This window comes from Agelaius phoeniceus, chromosome 5 (assembly GCF_051311805.1).
Source record: "Agelaius phoeniceus isolate bAgePho1 chromosome 5, bAgePho1.hap1, whole genome shotgun sequence".
Lineage (NCBI taxonomy): Eukaryota > Metazoa > Chordata > Aves > Passeriformes > Icteridae > Agelaius > Agelaius phoeniceus.
Genome location: NC_135269.1, coordinates 46614646 through 46631478, shown reverse-complemented (window position 1 = coordinate 46631478; position 16833 = coordinate 46614646). Strand labels below are relative to the sequence as shown.

Here is a 16833-nt window from a genome sequence, read left to right as displayed (position 1 = left end):
TTGTCTATGTTGGATCTGTTCTATCAAAGCTATGGAGCTAGAAGGAATGAAAGAGTGGATATTGCTACATATTTACTTCTGTAGAGAGTTTGAGCATCAGCTACTATACTGGCAACAGGAAGCAAGGATAAACAACAGAAAATAAAAATGAGTTAGCTCACTGCTTCTCTTTCCTCTTCCTTCAAGCATATTTTTTAGGTAAAGCCAGCAAAACCATACTGAGGTTCTCAGTTCTTTAGATATATCAATGCCGCTTATTCTGGACTCCATCTACATTTTAGTTACTCCTCTAGCTATTTATTGGAACCCCAAATGGGCTGAGAAAGAGACAAACAGCATATTTTCCCTCCGGCATTAATGCTGGAAATTCCCAGAAGTGTAGACTCCAGCTATGCTAGAATTTTTGATGAGAGAGCAATTAGTTTTGAGAAATGGAGAACTCACTGAGTGAATGGCTTTGGATCACAATGTTAGGCTGAGATCTCAAAAATTCTCTCTTATCCTGTTTTATGGAGTTAAATGCATTTATGTATCTGGCATTAAAAGCATAAATAGAAGCAGAAATTTTAATTTTGAAGAAGATGGTCTTATTTCAGTCTGTTTATACTACAACAACACAGTCCTAATTTCTTCCATTGCCACCATGTACATGATGATCAAGTCACATGAAACTCAATCTGAAGTAAACTGAGAATAATATGAAGACAAACTTTGAGGCTGCTGCCTAAACGTCTTGCTTCTATCTCATAAAAAGTTAAACAATTTTCTAACAGTAATATACATACTTATGCATATACATACTTATGCATATACATAAATAAATAGATATATTCATATAAAAATTGAAAACTTTAGGCACTTTTCTCTGCAACTTTTTAATAAATGCCTGCTATTAGTTCTGTTCTAGAAGATCCTAAATTGGTATAAAAATTCCAACAATTTTCAAAGAGTGAGCACAGAATTTTTCCAAGTTGTCTGTGATAATGGATGTGTAACATTAAACACATGTAGATCATTAAAGTATCAATTGAAGCTATCCCTTTGAAATATATTGTCTGCTTTTTCATTGATTTCACAGAATCAGGTCTCTTTCTAATGCAGGTACCAAAAAAACCTCTGAGTGTTTATTAATGGAAAAAAGTATTATTGTGTGTTGTAGTATTTATTTATTTAGACAGTGCTTCTGTTATTTTGCTAGGATATTAGGACATTTTCTAAAAACTTTCTCTCTAGAAAAGCCAGTAGACATGGAAGTCTAGGATGATTTGCTGTGGAGGTTCTTGAGAAGAATGTACGTAGAAAATTCAAAGAACCAAAGAAGACTCAAATGACACATACAACACCAAGAAATGTTATGAGAATTTTTTGTTTGATCAAATGTTAATTAGCTCATGGAGCAATTATTTAAAATTGGGCAGTATCCACTAGAATAAATAAATAATCCAAGTGGTTGAAAGGGAGAGGTTTAGGAGTAATATTGACTGAAATACTCAGTTGCTAAATATGTAAAGAGAAATCTTTCGGGGAATTGTCACAATTTCTATCTGACAATTACTTGCTAAAAAGTGGATTTTTCTGCTGGCTATATAATTTCCTGTTTTTCCTGGGAAATGTGCTTTGTGGCAGTGTGATCCTGCACTGTTCTCTTGCAGGATTGAACGTAGAAGACAGAAATGGCCTGTATGTTTTTGTGATTTCAATAATCAGTGAAATCCCAGGGTTATGCTTTACACCATTCAGGAAGGCATCGACATCCATCACTTCAGAACCAGTCTCTCTTACCTCCTGGCTGCACACTGGCTCTTGGAAAAAAACCATTCTGCTCAGCTCCTGAAAATCCTTGGTCTAAAAGTGCCTGTATTATTGGCCACTTTGAGCCTGCTCATCTGTCTTTTACCAGTCCTTTGCCATTTTAATTAATTATAATCAGAATGTTAGTATGAAATTTATTTTAAAAATATTTTGGTTCTAGTATTAAAAAGATTGCTCTTTCATAATAATATCTGCAAGAAATTCCTTGAAGTTTTTCTGATGAATTATATTTGATTTAAATATGTCATTGCTAGCCATGTAACCAAGTAACTACTCTTAGAATAATTACCCATATCTCAGATTTGGAGAGATGTTTTTCCAAGGTCAGTAGAAATTTTTGCACAAGGACAGAAAATTAAGGGAGATCAATAATTGTGTTACAATATATATATTCTAATCATGTGGAGATGCCTTCTGGGAAGTTGCTGAGAACTTTTTTTTGAAAGTGAGGTGTCAAAACAGAACAGAATTTTGAAAGAGAAAACATAAAATCTGTTTTCATTCAATCTTTAAGAAATGCACATTTCATCACATACATTATGTATTATCATTTCCATTACTTAAATTTGACATGGGAAATATTACAGCTTGAGCTTAAATAGATTGAAGTTTAAATCAATTAGCAGTAAAGTAATTAAAAAAATATTTTAAGTTTATAAGAGCTTAAAGGTGTGTTGTCTTTTCATAGACTATGCTTTGGTTGAGAATAGGACATGGTCAATGCTCAAATGAGTGCTCAACGAAGTAAATGTTGCTTTCAAGGAGCAGCATCAGAAAGTGCTGTGGATATTCCATATATTTAAATCATACAAATGTCTAAAACTTGATTAATTCCTCCCAAGACTGACATATAAAATATGATGAAACTGTGTGCTCCTGCCTTAAGAAGGAACATGAAATGCAAGGCTGAGCTGGAATATGCAACTATTCATGTAAAATTGATGCTAAATAAAATATTACTGTAAATTACATAATGATTTGAAAATTTGAGTGATGTCTAGGGAATAAATATATGGCCTTTATTCATGTTCAGTGTTTCTCATTGCTTGTTGAAAATAAGTTTCCAGGCTTGGTAAAATGTAAAGGGAAGCTATTTGACATTTTGAAATTCAAAATTAGGCTTCTTGAATTTTATTTCATTACTTTGAAAGAGAAATTTATTTCAAATGTATTGACATGCACACACAAGAAAAAATATTAAAGCCTCAAACTAAATTTAAAATATTTGGATTTTTTTTAGAATAATATTAAAAAAAATTGAACTAATAAATCTGAACCCATTTTTTGTTTTAGCTATTGGAACTGGAAGTGAACCTCAAATGCCTTTAGTCATGCAGCAGTGTGGGCAAGCTTTTCATCCAGACATAGCTCAGCTTTGCTTTTTAAAGAAGTGTAATCTTACCATTTGACCAGAGATGAGCTCAAAGATGGTTTTAGCCATGAAAACTGTAATATACACCTCTGTAAGTGGTATGTCTAGCAGATTGTACTTGAAACCTTAATAGGGAGAACCCAAGCATCAACAGAAAATAAAAAGTTTGTTCCTTCCCTGACTTTTCTGTGTACGTAAGCAGCAAATAAAAAGAATTGTTTTTTAATAACATGAAGATGTTCTTCTAAGTTTGCATAGTTAGATAATTTAAAGTGAAAAGTAAGAAAAAATGTAAAGTATAAAGAAAATGAAAATTTATTGTGAATATATATCTACATTAACCTGTCAAAACTACAGTAGAATAACACTTTTAATAGTCTATCTAATAATATGCATCCAGGAAGTTGGGATATTCAGGCTGTACATGCAAGTACATCTTTGCTTTCTCATATTATTATGTAATGTATGATCAGAATCTACTCAATTAAAGATGCTATGGGAAAATAACTTTAAGTGAAAAACAATGCATTCAGAAGCTGCAACTTTCAGAGAATTTTGCAACTTTTATTTTTAAACTTCCACAATTTCCTAGGCAAGGCTTACCTAAATTAGTGATAGATATTAATATAACATAGGAAGATTTTTTTCCTCCAAAATTGATTGAAAGGCATAAATGTTTAACACGTTTTCCCAGCAAATGGTGGGGGATTCAGGTTTTAATACATTAATCTATGTGCAAAGGTACCTTCCTCATTGGTTCGTGGGATGCTTTACTTTTAGTGTTGTGGAGTGTATTTTTCATGATCAAAGGTGGGTTGATTATTGTGCTGTTTGTAAGGAGGTCATCAACTGCTTTCAGTGATGGTTTGCAGTGACAAGGATTGCAGTAGCTTCACTTCCCTGTGGAAGCATTTTGATGATGCTAACTCAAGGAGAATATGGAATCTTCTAATGACTTCCATAGTGTCTATTTCTTTCATCTTCTTAAAAGAATGGGAATGGTACTGATTGTGTAACCTTATCTCCTGTCTCAGGTCTCCTAGAAATCCTGAACAGAAGATCATTAAACGAGTGATTGCTCTAGAAGGAGACATTATTAAGTAAGTATTTTAAGCCCTAGTCTTAGAGTCTTTATAAGAATGGTGCAGCTTTTTTAATGTATTTTAAATCAGTGTCCTAGACAACGAGTAATTTCTAGCATTTTCTGTCTGTTATAAACAAGGATGTCAGCATTGTACCTGTCTGTTTTTTAATGAGAGGAGAAATGTTACACAAAACTACTCACTCTCTTGTGAAATGTACATGGATACAAATAATGCTTTTTTCTGAGAATATCTCTGCCACAAATCAAGGCAGGTAATTGTACAGCAGTTTTCAATGAGTTTATAGGGCTATGATTTTTCATTTAGAAACTCCAGCTGCTGTTTTGCACTGGGGTGGGCAAGTAGGTTGTTTTTTAGGCTTTTGTTTATTTGTTTGTTTGTTTCAGGATCTCATCTTTGGTATTTTATTTTATTTTATTTTATTTTATTTTATTTTATTTTATTTTATTTTATTTTATAGAAAAAAGAACCCTCATAGATTACTGTCTTCATTGTAGTTTGTAGGCATCTTTAGGGAATATAGTGCAACTGATTTTGAGTAAATTATTCTATCAGGATAAAAACCCATTGTAGCAAGAGTAGACTCTAGAGTGCTTCCAGACTTGGTTTACTCTGACAGATAGAGCTTCCTACTGGGTCTGGGTGGAAATAAATTACCACTAGGTGTAAATAAAAAGTTTTTGTGGGAACAGTATTACTTTGAAGAAAATGCTTGCTTGAAAAGGTTTCTTTTTCCCAGGTACAGAGTGGAATAGGCATACAGGTGGGAGGGTAAATCCCTGGTTTCCCATTCTAAGATGTGAATGACCCTGGGAGATCTCAGACAATATGGCAGACTGTGACTCAATTCATTTAGATAATGATTCTTGCTCTGGTGTAGTGACTGCTTGAGAAGTATTTGACAGCTGCAATTCAAATCAAGGGTTTGAATTTTATCTCAGTGTACCCTAGTTAATAGCATGGGCACTGTGAAATATGTCTTTTTTTTTTCTCTTGCAGTCAATATAGTTCCTGTTTTATTGAAAAAATCTGAATTATGTCAGTTTGAGAAACCAAAATAAATTGTTGCATCTCTGTTGAAGCAAAATATCTAGAACAAAGGAGAAAATTTGATGTCCAAAAACTGTAGACATCTACAGCTAAAACCAGCTATCACTTTCAAGTGCTAAAGACAGAGGAGTAGTGTGTGTACTGTCTTTTATTGACCCGTGTCCTTAAGAAGGTACTTATATTGCTGGTATTAGTGCTGTAGGTCATATAAGTGATAAGAATGTTATTCATGTTTCAGTATTCCTCATTCATTTCTGTGGCAATATCAGAAAGAGATTGCAATAAAAGGTAACTTCAAGGGTTACTTTACATTGTTCTATGTTATTAACACATTTGCCTTAATTTTTGAAACAGAGTGTAGATTTTGATAAAAAAAGGAAATTTAATATCCTAAATTCTAGCTTTAGGAAATTAACTCTGCTATACATTCAAACTCTTTAAGACTTGGAACTTTTCATTAACATTAGTGGGTGTTCCTGGCCAAATGGACAAAGGTGTGTGGCTCAAGTGCATTCAGAATACTGATGAGCCTGCAGGTTAGTGAATCACTCATGGACACAGAAGACTGTACAATGATCCTCAGTTGTCTGTAGTAAACCTGGCTAGATTACTTTATTGATAGAAATACTGATAGAAATCTCAGAAATTCAGATGTGCATTTTTTTTTTATTTGAAGATGTGAAAGTTGTCCCAGAGCTTTTTTCTGTGTGTCTTGGTCTTGGCTGGGATAGAGTTAATTTCCTTCCTGTAGCTGGTACAGTGCTGTGTTTTTTTTATGAGAATGAGAATTATGTTGATAACAAAGTGATGCTTCAGTTTTTGCTGAGTAGCGCTTACCCTATGTCAAGGACTTTCCCATGCTTTGCCAGTGAGAAGGAGCACAACAATCCAGGAAGGAGCATGGCCAGGACAGCTGACCCAACTGGCCAAAGGGATATTCCATGCCACAGAATGTCATACTCAGTGTGTAAACTGCAGGGAACTGGCTGGAGGGCACTGATCACTGCTTGGGGATGGGTGGTGAGCAATTTTATTGTGCATCACTTGCCATTCTGGAGTTTTATTCCTCTCTTTCTCTTTTCAGTAATAACAACAATAACAATAACGAAGATAGTAGAGTGAATATTACTGTATTAATTTCTGTTATCGTTATTAGCATTATATTTTATTTCCTCTCCATTATTAAGCTGCTCTTTCTCAGCCCATGAAGTTTACCTTTTCTTTCCAATTCCCCTCCCTGCCCCTGGCAGCAAGGCTGGAGTGAACAAGTGGCTGTGTGGTATTTCCTTTCCAGCTGCAATTAAATCAGACGGTAGTAGTATTGCCATGGTTTGAGATAAGAAGAGTGATAGGCAATATGTTCTGTGATTCTGTAGTTGTGCTTTCATAGCTGAATGAATTATCTTTATTTGATCCATTTGGAGCATGATTAGGGATAATACTAGAAAGCTGTGTTTTCTCATGTTATCAATTAAAGTAAGTTAATTAGCGTTTTACTGTTTCTTAATTACTGAAAGTGATGAAAGATCAAACATGCAGAGCCATTAGTGCCATAGGAAAGGTCTCTTATATTTTGACTTGACTTCAGGAGTTGACTCCACGGCAGTAAAATCCTGTTTTTCAAATCCTAATTCTAAAAGTATTTTATGAAATTAAAATTTTGACATTTTAAAAGTAACAATGACTGACTTAGAGTTTTTGAAAAGCTGCGTAGGTGAAAAATCTATAATAGGTCCATTTTCACCTTTTATTTTCTATTTTTCAGGTAGTCAGACATTATACTACATAATAATTTACCTTTTGAAATATAATTTGAGGCATTTCAAAATGCTACAAATGGACTGAAATAAAAACACTGTCATTACAGTTTTCTATTCTTGTTTCCAATCTAGTTGCTAGTGCCGGTGAAGTGAGTTTGGTAGTGTCTTGTAAATCACTAGAAGCATACGGTACATGCCAAAAACCTGTAAAAGATAATTTAATTTAGATAAGCTGGTACAGCTTCTTCCTCTTCAAAAGAATTCAAAGAATGGACAAAAAAAATCCCCAGTTAGTTCTTGCAAATGAGTCTATAGGTCAGCTTGTATACAGACAATATTGCAAAGTGTAGCTCCCATAGATCAGAATTTGTTTTGTTTTCCATGGACTCACAGGAGAATTAACTTTAAGTAGAAAATCGGTTCCTGAAAATTGTTTAAATGATAAGTCTTCCAAAGGAGGCCTTATTTTAAAAGTCAATATAATCTAATTTGTTAAAAATGAATGTTGGTATTATAAAACACTTGGAATAACTTGAAATTAAACTTATTTATCTTAAATGCATTACTGGTAATTCAAAAATCTATAGTAATCTTTCACAGATGAGTTATGGTATGTTTTCAGCAACAAAAATAAATGATGGTTAATGCGAAGGAAATCAAAATTGGTGTTAAGCTAGTAAAATTTGAAATTAAGTCTGTTCAGTACCTTGCTGAACTAATTTGTTTTGCTCCTGTCTGTCACAGTTCCACAGGTCTGCAAGAGCTTGGTGTGCCTGTTATGTTCTTTCCATCTATTTGTTTGCTTCTTAATACTGTACCTGAGTTAAGAATGATTAGTGAGCCTCTAGGAAGAGTAATTCTTTTAAAAAAAGGTTATGTCTGGCAATATTGTTAGGCTCTTCAGGAGTTAGTGTTCTGAGCTGAATGCTTCAGGAAAATGTTGTGTGTGTTTACATGTTGCAACTTGCAAAATTGCTCTGAATATGTGAAAAAGGAAATAGTCCTTGTTTGTGTAAGCATGACAATGCAGACATAGATCATTGCATTATTAAACCATAGGTCTAAACCAACTTTTCAACAAAAACTTTTAACTTTTATTACAAGGTTTATTATTAACTTGTAGAAACTACTGCCACAGAAAGTTAGGAAGGAAAGAGGCATAATGGGATTTGAAAAAGGGTAGAGAATTAATAGAAATAAACCCCATCCATCAGTAGCTATTAAATGCAGCAATCACTTTTATTAACTTTATGTACTCTGTTGTCAAGTTCATGCAGGCTGTTATATTTTTTCCAGTCAAATATCCCATACTTCCTTAAATTAAAAGCAAAATTTCATCATTCTGTCCACTTATTGGAGAAAGCTTTCAGCTTGAAACTGTCATTACACCATGTGGGTGTTTGGTTGGTTTTTTTTATTCTCAGAAAGTTGGTGTCAGAAGCATCCAGTATCCCTTTAGTGTGAAAAAGACAATCATGAAGGGTTTTTTTATTGTTTTGGGGCTTTTTTGTTTTACTGAATCAACTCAATTTTGTCAGATATTTGGCTGCCTTTTTTTTTCCACTGAGGTCCAGGGATGATTTTCCCACAAAATAGCTGTCTTCACACAGAGACCATACTCCTGGAAAACAGCTTGTATTAGATGTTACCAAAAAATCTGTGCCTGCCTCTAGAAAGCAGAGCAGCCTTAAGAAAAACTCAGACTTTGCCAGTGTTGGAACCCAAGAATGTCTCTGTACATAACATCTTCAGGGCAATCACCTGGCAGGAATTACATACAAACCTTTGCTATTTAATCATACAGAAGCAATTTATGTTCACTAGTGCTGTAGCAAGACTCTATTTGTTCCCTCTTTGCTTACCGCCCCCAGCACTGGTAACTATTCTGGGGTACTGCTTATGTGGTAAGGTACTGCTTGCAATGGCTCGTAGTTAGAATAGGAAAATGGATTATCAGTGAAACACATTACAATCTAGAAATCACAGTAGATGATGACACACAGGGTATGTTTATGGCTGTGTTCTATTCTCTTTGTCAAAGTCTGCTTTGTCTTTGGGTTGTGAATATAAATCTATGAGTGGTCAGATCCACATTGACAGGAGTGGTAGATCAGCAGAAGTGAGAACAGGTTGTACTCTACAGAGACACAGCAAGGTCCTCATACAAATTTTGCAATATCTTTTATATTGACTGTCTTCTTCATATTGTTCTGTCTTGGTTCTTTATGTATCTAAAGGACATAGTAGCAGTTAAATTACCTTAGATAAAGTCTCCTCATCCTCTAAAATATTCTTATTCTGTGTGCACAGAATATATATGTCACCAGTTTATATATCTCTGCAATTTATTTGGTAGTACTTACCGTTAGGTACTGATGGGATTTTTTTTTTTAGCCAATGAAAGGTTTCTTTTAGGTTCAGCTATACTGCTCTGTTATGACTCTTTATCATTGATTGTATTCTTGCAAGTCTCCTAAATAGAGTTTCCATTGATTTTTATTCTATTTCCGTACACAGAGTCCTTGCATGACTGGACTCCATTTCTGTAAATGCAAATGATGGGAATGTATATTGGTGCAGCATCTTTAACCCAGAAAAATAAATTGAGAAATGCACAATGAAGATTTTCTGTATCCATAATGAATTTTTAAGGTTCTGTCAATCTGTAGGCCCAATAGTAAAGGTACAAAAAGCTGGATTTCTGAAATTTGGCATTATGACCAAGGCTGTGATACACACAAGTGTTTTAGGAAAAGAAAAATACCATTGTGTCCTAGACCACACATAGATTTCAGTGTGCATTTTGGGGCAGAAAGACAAAAGTAATACATAACAAGTACAGCAGAGGGCCCCATGCCCTCAAACTCAGCATGGGCAGCAGCAGTTGCCCTGCCAGGAGATGTTGGCCCAATGGGGCTTGTTCAGCCTGGAGAAGAGACAGCTTTGGGGTGACCTAACAGAAAGCCCTCAGTACCCATGGGGAAGTTGCCAAGAAGGTAGAGCTAAGCCTAGTGGTGCACTGGCCATAGAAGTTCAGAGCAGATTAAAAACCCCTTCTCTTTGGGGATGGTCAGGCAATGGGGCTATTGCCACAAGAGCTGTGCCCTCCATCCTTGGAGGTGTGCAAGGCCAGACTGAATAAAGCCCTCAATAATGGACCTCGTAGCTCACCCTGGTTTTGGCAGGGGTTTGGATTGTGACCTCCTGATGAATCCTGCAACCTGAACTATCCTATGATTCTTCGACAGCAAATACTAATTTTCAAATGTATGACTTCACATTTAGATGAATGTTTTCTCTGTTGTAAGCTTAAAAAAATGCAGTGTAGTCATCTCATTTAAGACAGCATGTCTTTCATAGATATTTTTCTTTAAAGAAACACATTTGATTTCTGTTTCACTGAAAGTTGATTTGCTGCCAAGGCATCAGATGGTTAGAAAAGACATTCATACAACTAGAATCATCCCAATGGGAAGCTCAATAGGTTGTCTTTAAAAAGATTTTAAAAAAGTGAGCAGTGAGAGACTAAAATGCGTTAACACTAAAAATCCAGTAGTTAATAAAATGCCATCATGTATTTCAACTTTAAAAAATTACCTTTTTTTGCAACCTATGGGTACAAATGTCATTGATCATCTGAAATTCGGCCTTGAAATCCATACTTAGACATCAGAATAAAGGGTGTGTTTAGTAAAAATGTTCTTTGTTCTGAACAGCTTAGAAGTGCATCTTCTTAGTGTTTAGATGTCTGGTTAAGCAGTTTGTGAATATAAGCTTAGCTTCATTTCAACTCTGGTGCTCATCTACGTGTATTGCATTAAAAGCTTACTGTGACAAGAACAAAGATGAGGGTAGGAGGAAGGAAAGAGTATTAAACCCATTTTATAGATGAGAAAGTCAGGATGAAAGATGTTGTAGGCTTATGCTTATATAAGAAGCTTGTGGAACAGATATTAACTGAGCTCCCTGGGCTCCTCATCTCAGAAAATGAACAATAAGTTCATGTATTTGTCAGCACAGATTTTTCTAGGTGTACTGGAAGGCAAACAGGTTCAAAACCTGGAAATTCATGCACTTTCCTCCTGTAAATTGAAGCTACAATTTTTATTAACTCAAGCAGTATTAGAACCAGACTTATTCTTATGTTTGCAATTTGAGGAAAAACATGCTGAAACAAAATACTCTGCTCTGAATAACGTAAATAAATCTTACTGGTTATTTCATTTTAAAGCAATGCAAAAGTCCTCTTTCTATCTTACTTGAATATATTTTTTGTGCTGAACTCAGCCAGTGACACTGTGAAAGAGTTGTATCCACATACCAGAATGAGTAGAAAACCATCTTGCAAGATAGTCTCAGTATGGGGTTGTTTTATTATCTGCATCCTTGTTCTGGCTTCAGAGTCACAAATGATGGCTTTTTTGGTGGGGGGGTGTGGGGGTGGGGTGTGGTGTGTGCAAGTTTCCATCTGAATTTCTTTGTCTCCTTTGAAGAAAGATTTAAGCAGACTTTCTGCTTATTTAGAATTGGGTAATGGTCAGGTAACTGCAAATGACCGAGGTGGTGTTTTTTAAAGGGTTTTCTTGATCCCATTACTTTGCTACACACAGTCACACAAGCCCACTCTTCCCTCCTGCCTTCCATTTCCCAGAACTGGAGATACTACTTGCTCATGTGATTGATTTCAGCTGATCATATGCATGATACTACTCCAGTCTAATGATAAAGCTAATTTCCATCTCCACACATGTGCAAGAAAACAACAACAGCTGCATCACTTTTGATGCTGTATATAGAAAAAGAGCAAAGCTTGCCTCCAATGTTCTTCCTTAATGCTCATATTTCCAATGCTTTCACCTGGGCTCCCTTTTGGAACTGCTGAAAGCAGCTTAAGTGAACACCATGTACTTGTCATTGCAATGAGCTGACAGGGACCACATGTCTGCTTACCAACTCCAGCTGAAGCACGGTAACTTCTTAAAATGCACCGACACTGCCGTGTGGGATCGCTGAGCAGACTCAGAGCATCAGAGCCTCAGCTGCTATGATGACTCTCAGCACTGCTAATGTTGAGAGAAATAGGCCAATTTGGTCTAAATGAAAATCTGGTTAAAACATTTTTTAAGGATAAGAGCATATGTAAAGAAAACATTTTTTTCGGATTAGACAATATGTAAAGAATACAAAAAAAGTCATCTCTTCAAAGTTCATTTTCTGCATTTAATATTTTTCCATGAAGTGGAGTAATGAATAAGCAATTCTACACAGAATGAACTGATGATGCTTTAGCTATTAGTTTTTTAACTTAGAAAAATTGTGTGAATTTTCTCCTTTGTTTGTTTCATTTCTTCATGAGATTTATAGCCTGACAGTTTTTTAGTGCTCCTGCCTATTTTACTATTTGTCAGCCGTATGAAATAATTTGCCATATTTTAATTTGAAAATTTTGACATAGTGTTTTATATTAAGGAAAAATTACAAATATATGCTGGCAGAAATATTAATTGTAAATTGTTAATTTAAAAAGATTGCCTCTATAATTTTGTGCTGCACACCAATCTGATGTCCTGAATAGTTCACAACAGCAGAACAAATAAGGTTTTGAAATTGATCACCACAGTGGTTATGAGATTCAAATGAGAACAGGAGGGAAAATGACTATTATCTTTTTAAATTACTGTAGAACTGACTGTTGTTGACATTCTGCTTCTGTGGAGTAAATTGTGTGATGAAACTGTAGTGTATTTTGGGTATAATGGGTGACAAGTCATTAACTAGAGTCTCCAGCATCCGTGCAGAGGGAGAAAAAAAATATTTTTTGCTTTGCTGTAGTCTGTAGGCAGTGATTGCACAAATAATTGTTCACTGACCGTTATGCCACGAGGTTTTTAATATGCAGGCAAAAAAAGTTTATGATCAACTGTATGTCATGCATTTCTAGAACTTCAGATAGATCCCAGCTAGCATGTAATGACTATGTTTCAATTTTGTATGTATAAAAAAATTAAATAAATATTTAATAATTTATAATAGCATCAATGGGAGGAAGTGATAAATGCTGAAAAAGACTGTGATAGGCTTTACTGTAGTTGAAAACCAAAATAGAGTCATCTGCTAGTAGAAGTGGGAATCTAATAAGTGATGGACCTATGAAAGAGATAAAATAGAATAATGGATGAGGAAATCACTGAAACAGGCTAGAAATGGGTATATGCCAAACAGAGGAAGATGAGTTTTAATGGATTTAGGAGAACTGACTTGTTGATTGGCTAAATTAATCACAATCCAACTGCTTGTGCAAAACCCCCAAAATTGCCTAGGTGCAGCATAATGGAAATAGAGGGCATATATAATGAAAAGGACCAGTATTGTGTGTATACACAGGAGTATTATGGAGCATGTATTAATCTATTCTGATATAATATATGTAGATATGATCATATTTAAAAGAAGATTTAGGCTTATAGTAATAAAAGTCATTGTACTGTTTCTAAAACTTATGCAGTAGTTAAAACTTTAATTAAACAGGTTTTCAAGAATGGGGAGTAGAGACTGAGTTCATAAACCAGACAGATATGCTTTGTAAATGAAGAAGAGAGCTAATTAAGTCAAGCATAGCAGCATAATATTAATTTTTAAAAACACTTCAAGTATATTTGTAGTAAATCTTGCCACAGCTACTGCATATTTCCTAATGAATTATTCTACAGTTTAGATTCATTGTGTATGCTGCCAATACTCCATGGCCAGGTAAAAAATTGTATCCTTAGGCAGTACGTTAATGTTTATTTCAGCACAATTAACTCTTTGAGCTGAATTTATGGAAAGGTCAAAAATGACATAAGGAATCTTTGAGCAGCAGAATATTTTTAATCTGTTTTATTCAGCTGATGTTAATTCTAGTTTCTTTGCTAGGATGCAGATGTGAATATGGAGTTCTTGCTGATCTCTATCAAGAGCTCTGTCACGTAGAATAGAGGAGCCCTCAGTTTGTTATATGTATGGCAGGCAATTAAAGGAGTTAGTGAACTGCTATATTTCCTTCCATATGAAAAAAGTATTCAACTCTGTGTTTATACATTGTCAGATACTTAAGTTGAAAGCACTTGCTGATGTTAAGCTGCAGTTTTTCTTTGTGTTTCTGTGTTTCCTCAAACTATTTGTCTAAAAACCTTTAAGATTTTAAATTATTTGAAAGATCTAATAAACCCGTTATGATGTTAATTGTTTGGTTTAGTTTCTGTATTTCTTTAAAGGAAGCTTTAGTTTCCTGGTAGGTTGCAGAGAGAGCCTTAATTTTTTCTTCTGCTGGGAAATATTGGTGTTAGAACAGGTGCATTTAGATCAGCTTTAGGTATGTTCTTCTGAGATCTCTAGTACATAGAATATGAAAATTTGGATTAGTTTCTGAAGCAGTAACAAATACCTGAGGACTTTTTTAACCAAATTATTTCCCTCTGTCAATTCAAATCCTCTTTTTTTTTTTTTTTTTGTTTGTTTGTTCTAGAGAGTATTAGAGGTATAGTTAATATTGAAGTTTTCATAATTTCCGTCTTTCTAGGCCACATGGACTTATACTGTTTCACCATTTTAACATCCTTATCCCTTTTACCACTATTCATGCTTGAGAATACCCAAACATGGGCAAAAAGTAGCAGACATACCAGGAATACTACATATATGTCTACTGAGTTTTGTAGAAAGTTTCTTAAAATCTGGAGTATTTGTGTTTCTGAATATTCACTGGCTGATGAGCAGATAGGCTTTCCTGGGAGCTCCCTAAGTGATGGTATGTACAGTGTTAGTGAAGAAAGCCCAAACTTTTATTGAAAATAAAATTTTAAAATATTTTTAAAAAAGGACATGTGACAGAAAGGAAAGAGGAAAGCTATACCCACAGCTGACTGGAAAGGAAGAGACTGGAATATCAGCCGGCAAGATTCTCTTTCCCATAATTTCTCCAGCAAGACAGATATTCCATTGAACACTTCCCACCATGATTATTTGGTTAAAGCAGGATCAGCTTGGTGTCCCAGCTGGCTTCCTTTACATACTAGCACTGAAATTTCTGGCTGCAGCAACTGGTCAGGTACAGATGTTGCACTCATGTAACTGTGAAGTTCTGTGCATGTATATTTCTGGAAGTTTTTAATAGGTTATTTATTGTGATAAATAACCCATAAAAAACCCCGAAAAACATAATTGTCTGCTAATGTTGTCTACTGAGCTCTACATATTCCTGACCATAAAGTTATAAACCTCAAGCTAGAAAATAAAAGGTGAAAGAAGGGTGGGAGGTGAAAGGATGAGTTAAAATCAGTCATACTATTCCTGTGAGAAACCCCGCATCAGAAACCTATCCAAATCTTGCAGTTCAGTGACACGACACCATGAGGGCAAGAGCATTTGGGAGTAAGAGGTAAAAGTATTGCCACAGCAAGACAACAAAGTCAAAAGCAGACTTCAGTTCTACAAGAGAAATGTTACAGGCCTGTAAAGGGAAAGCCCCTAGTGTTACAAACCTTAAAGCACAGGGCAACTTCCTCACCTTTCATTTCTCTGTGTATAATGTGATTTTTTTTTATGATTCTGAAGAACAAGAGAAGTCAGGCCTTTTTGTAGCTAATTTGACACTTGTTATTTTATGTAGAGACTTAAAAATTCTGCCTGGACAGAAATAACCATTTACTGTAAAAACATTTGCATCAACAGTTAATCAGCTGATGCAATGCAGTGTAGTTTAACTCATCCTATAACCCCCCTCCTTTTCTTTTAATTTTTAGGGAATGTGTAGGAAATTATGTTTTTGTTTTGCCTGCCCTGTCCTCAACATCATGCTCATGTATTCCCCACGTATCTCCCTGCCAGTGCTCAAGTCAGTCTGTAAAACCATTTGCAGAGGTAATTGAGTTCTGGTTTTTCGTATCTTTTGATGTCCATAGCAGAGTTTAGAAATGTTGGAAATATGATACATGATATGCAGGCATGTAAAAATAGTTTTCAACATGCCAAGGTGTCTTGGAGATCTACTTTTTAACCCAGAGTTGTCTTTTACAAGAGCTTAAGATTTTATGGCAAGTTTCACCTTTTACCTGCTCAATTTTTTTCTGCTGTACTTTACTGTTAGATGCTGACTTGCTGCCAGAAGGAGGACACGAGATTAGCATATGTTGATGAAGAATTTTTTTTCCTTAGTCTCTTAGTGATCACTTCCTTAGGTGTCTTTTCTGCTATGAGCACTTTCCATATTGTGTATTCAGTGCTGAAAGATCATCCAATTTCATATCTGAAATTGTTGCATCAAAGGTCTTCTATAATTGACTGTTGAAAATTGAGTGATGAATTTAAAAATTCTTTTGGTACGACTGTTAATTTCCAAAGGAAAACTCTTGAGTTTCACAGGCTTAATGGGTGGGATTTGGTTGCTTTAAACATACCTGTCCAGTGCCATTTGAGATGTCCTAGTTATCCTGTCTGGTTTTATAAGCTACAGTTTCAGAAAGGCACAATTCTCTTGAACATTGTGTTATCACTGCCCTTGTCATGAGGATATCTCAGCAGACTACCTAAAATAGCACCAGTCATTTATGTGTAGGCATACAAGTCACTCTTCATAACAAATTAGATGGTTCATGAAAAGCAATTAAAAATATCATGCTGAAGTTTTGGCAAACACTCAGCAACCTTTTGGGCTTAAATCTTTGACTCATTTACCGTATGAAAGTCGTTCTTTGAA

The 16833-nt window shown here is 35.0% G+C and overlaps 1 protein-coding gene across 2 annotated transcripts in view; it reads left to right on the top strand.

The window, feature by feature from the left end:
• IMMP2L (inner mitochondrial membrane peptidase subunit 2) overlaps positions 1-16833 on the top strand; it is a 405869-nt gene that overhangs the window by 263544 nt on the left and 125492 nt on the right. The window contains exon 4 of one of the 2 annotated variants that reach the window (XM_054632272.2): positions 4219-4284. The exons of the other annotated variant lie outside the window; for it this stretch is intronic. Coding sequence (XP_054488247.1) covers positions 4219-4284 — 66 coding nt within the window. The remainder of the gene's footprint in view (positions 1-4218; positions 4285-16833) is intronic. 2 annotated transcript variants of the gene reach the window in all.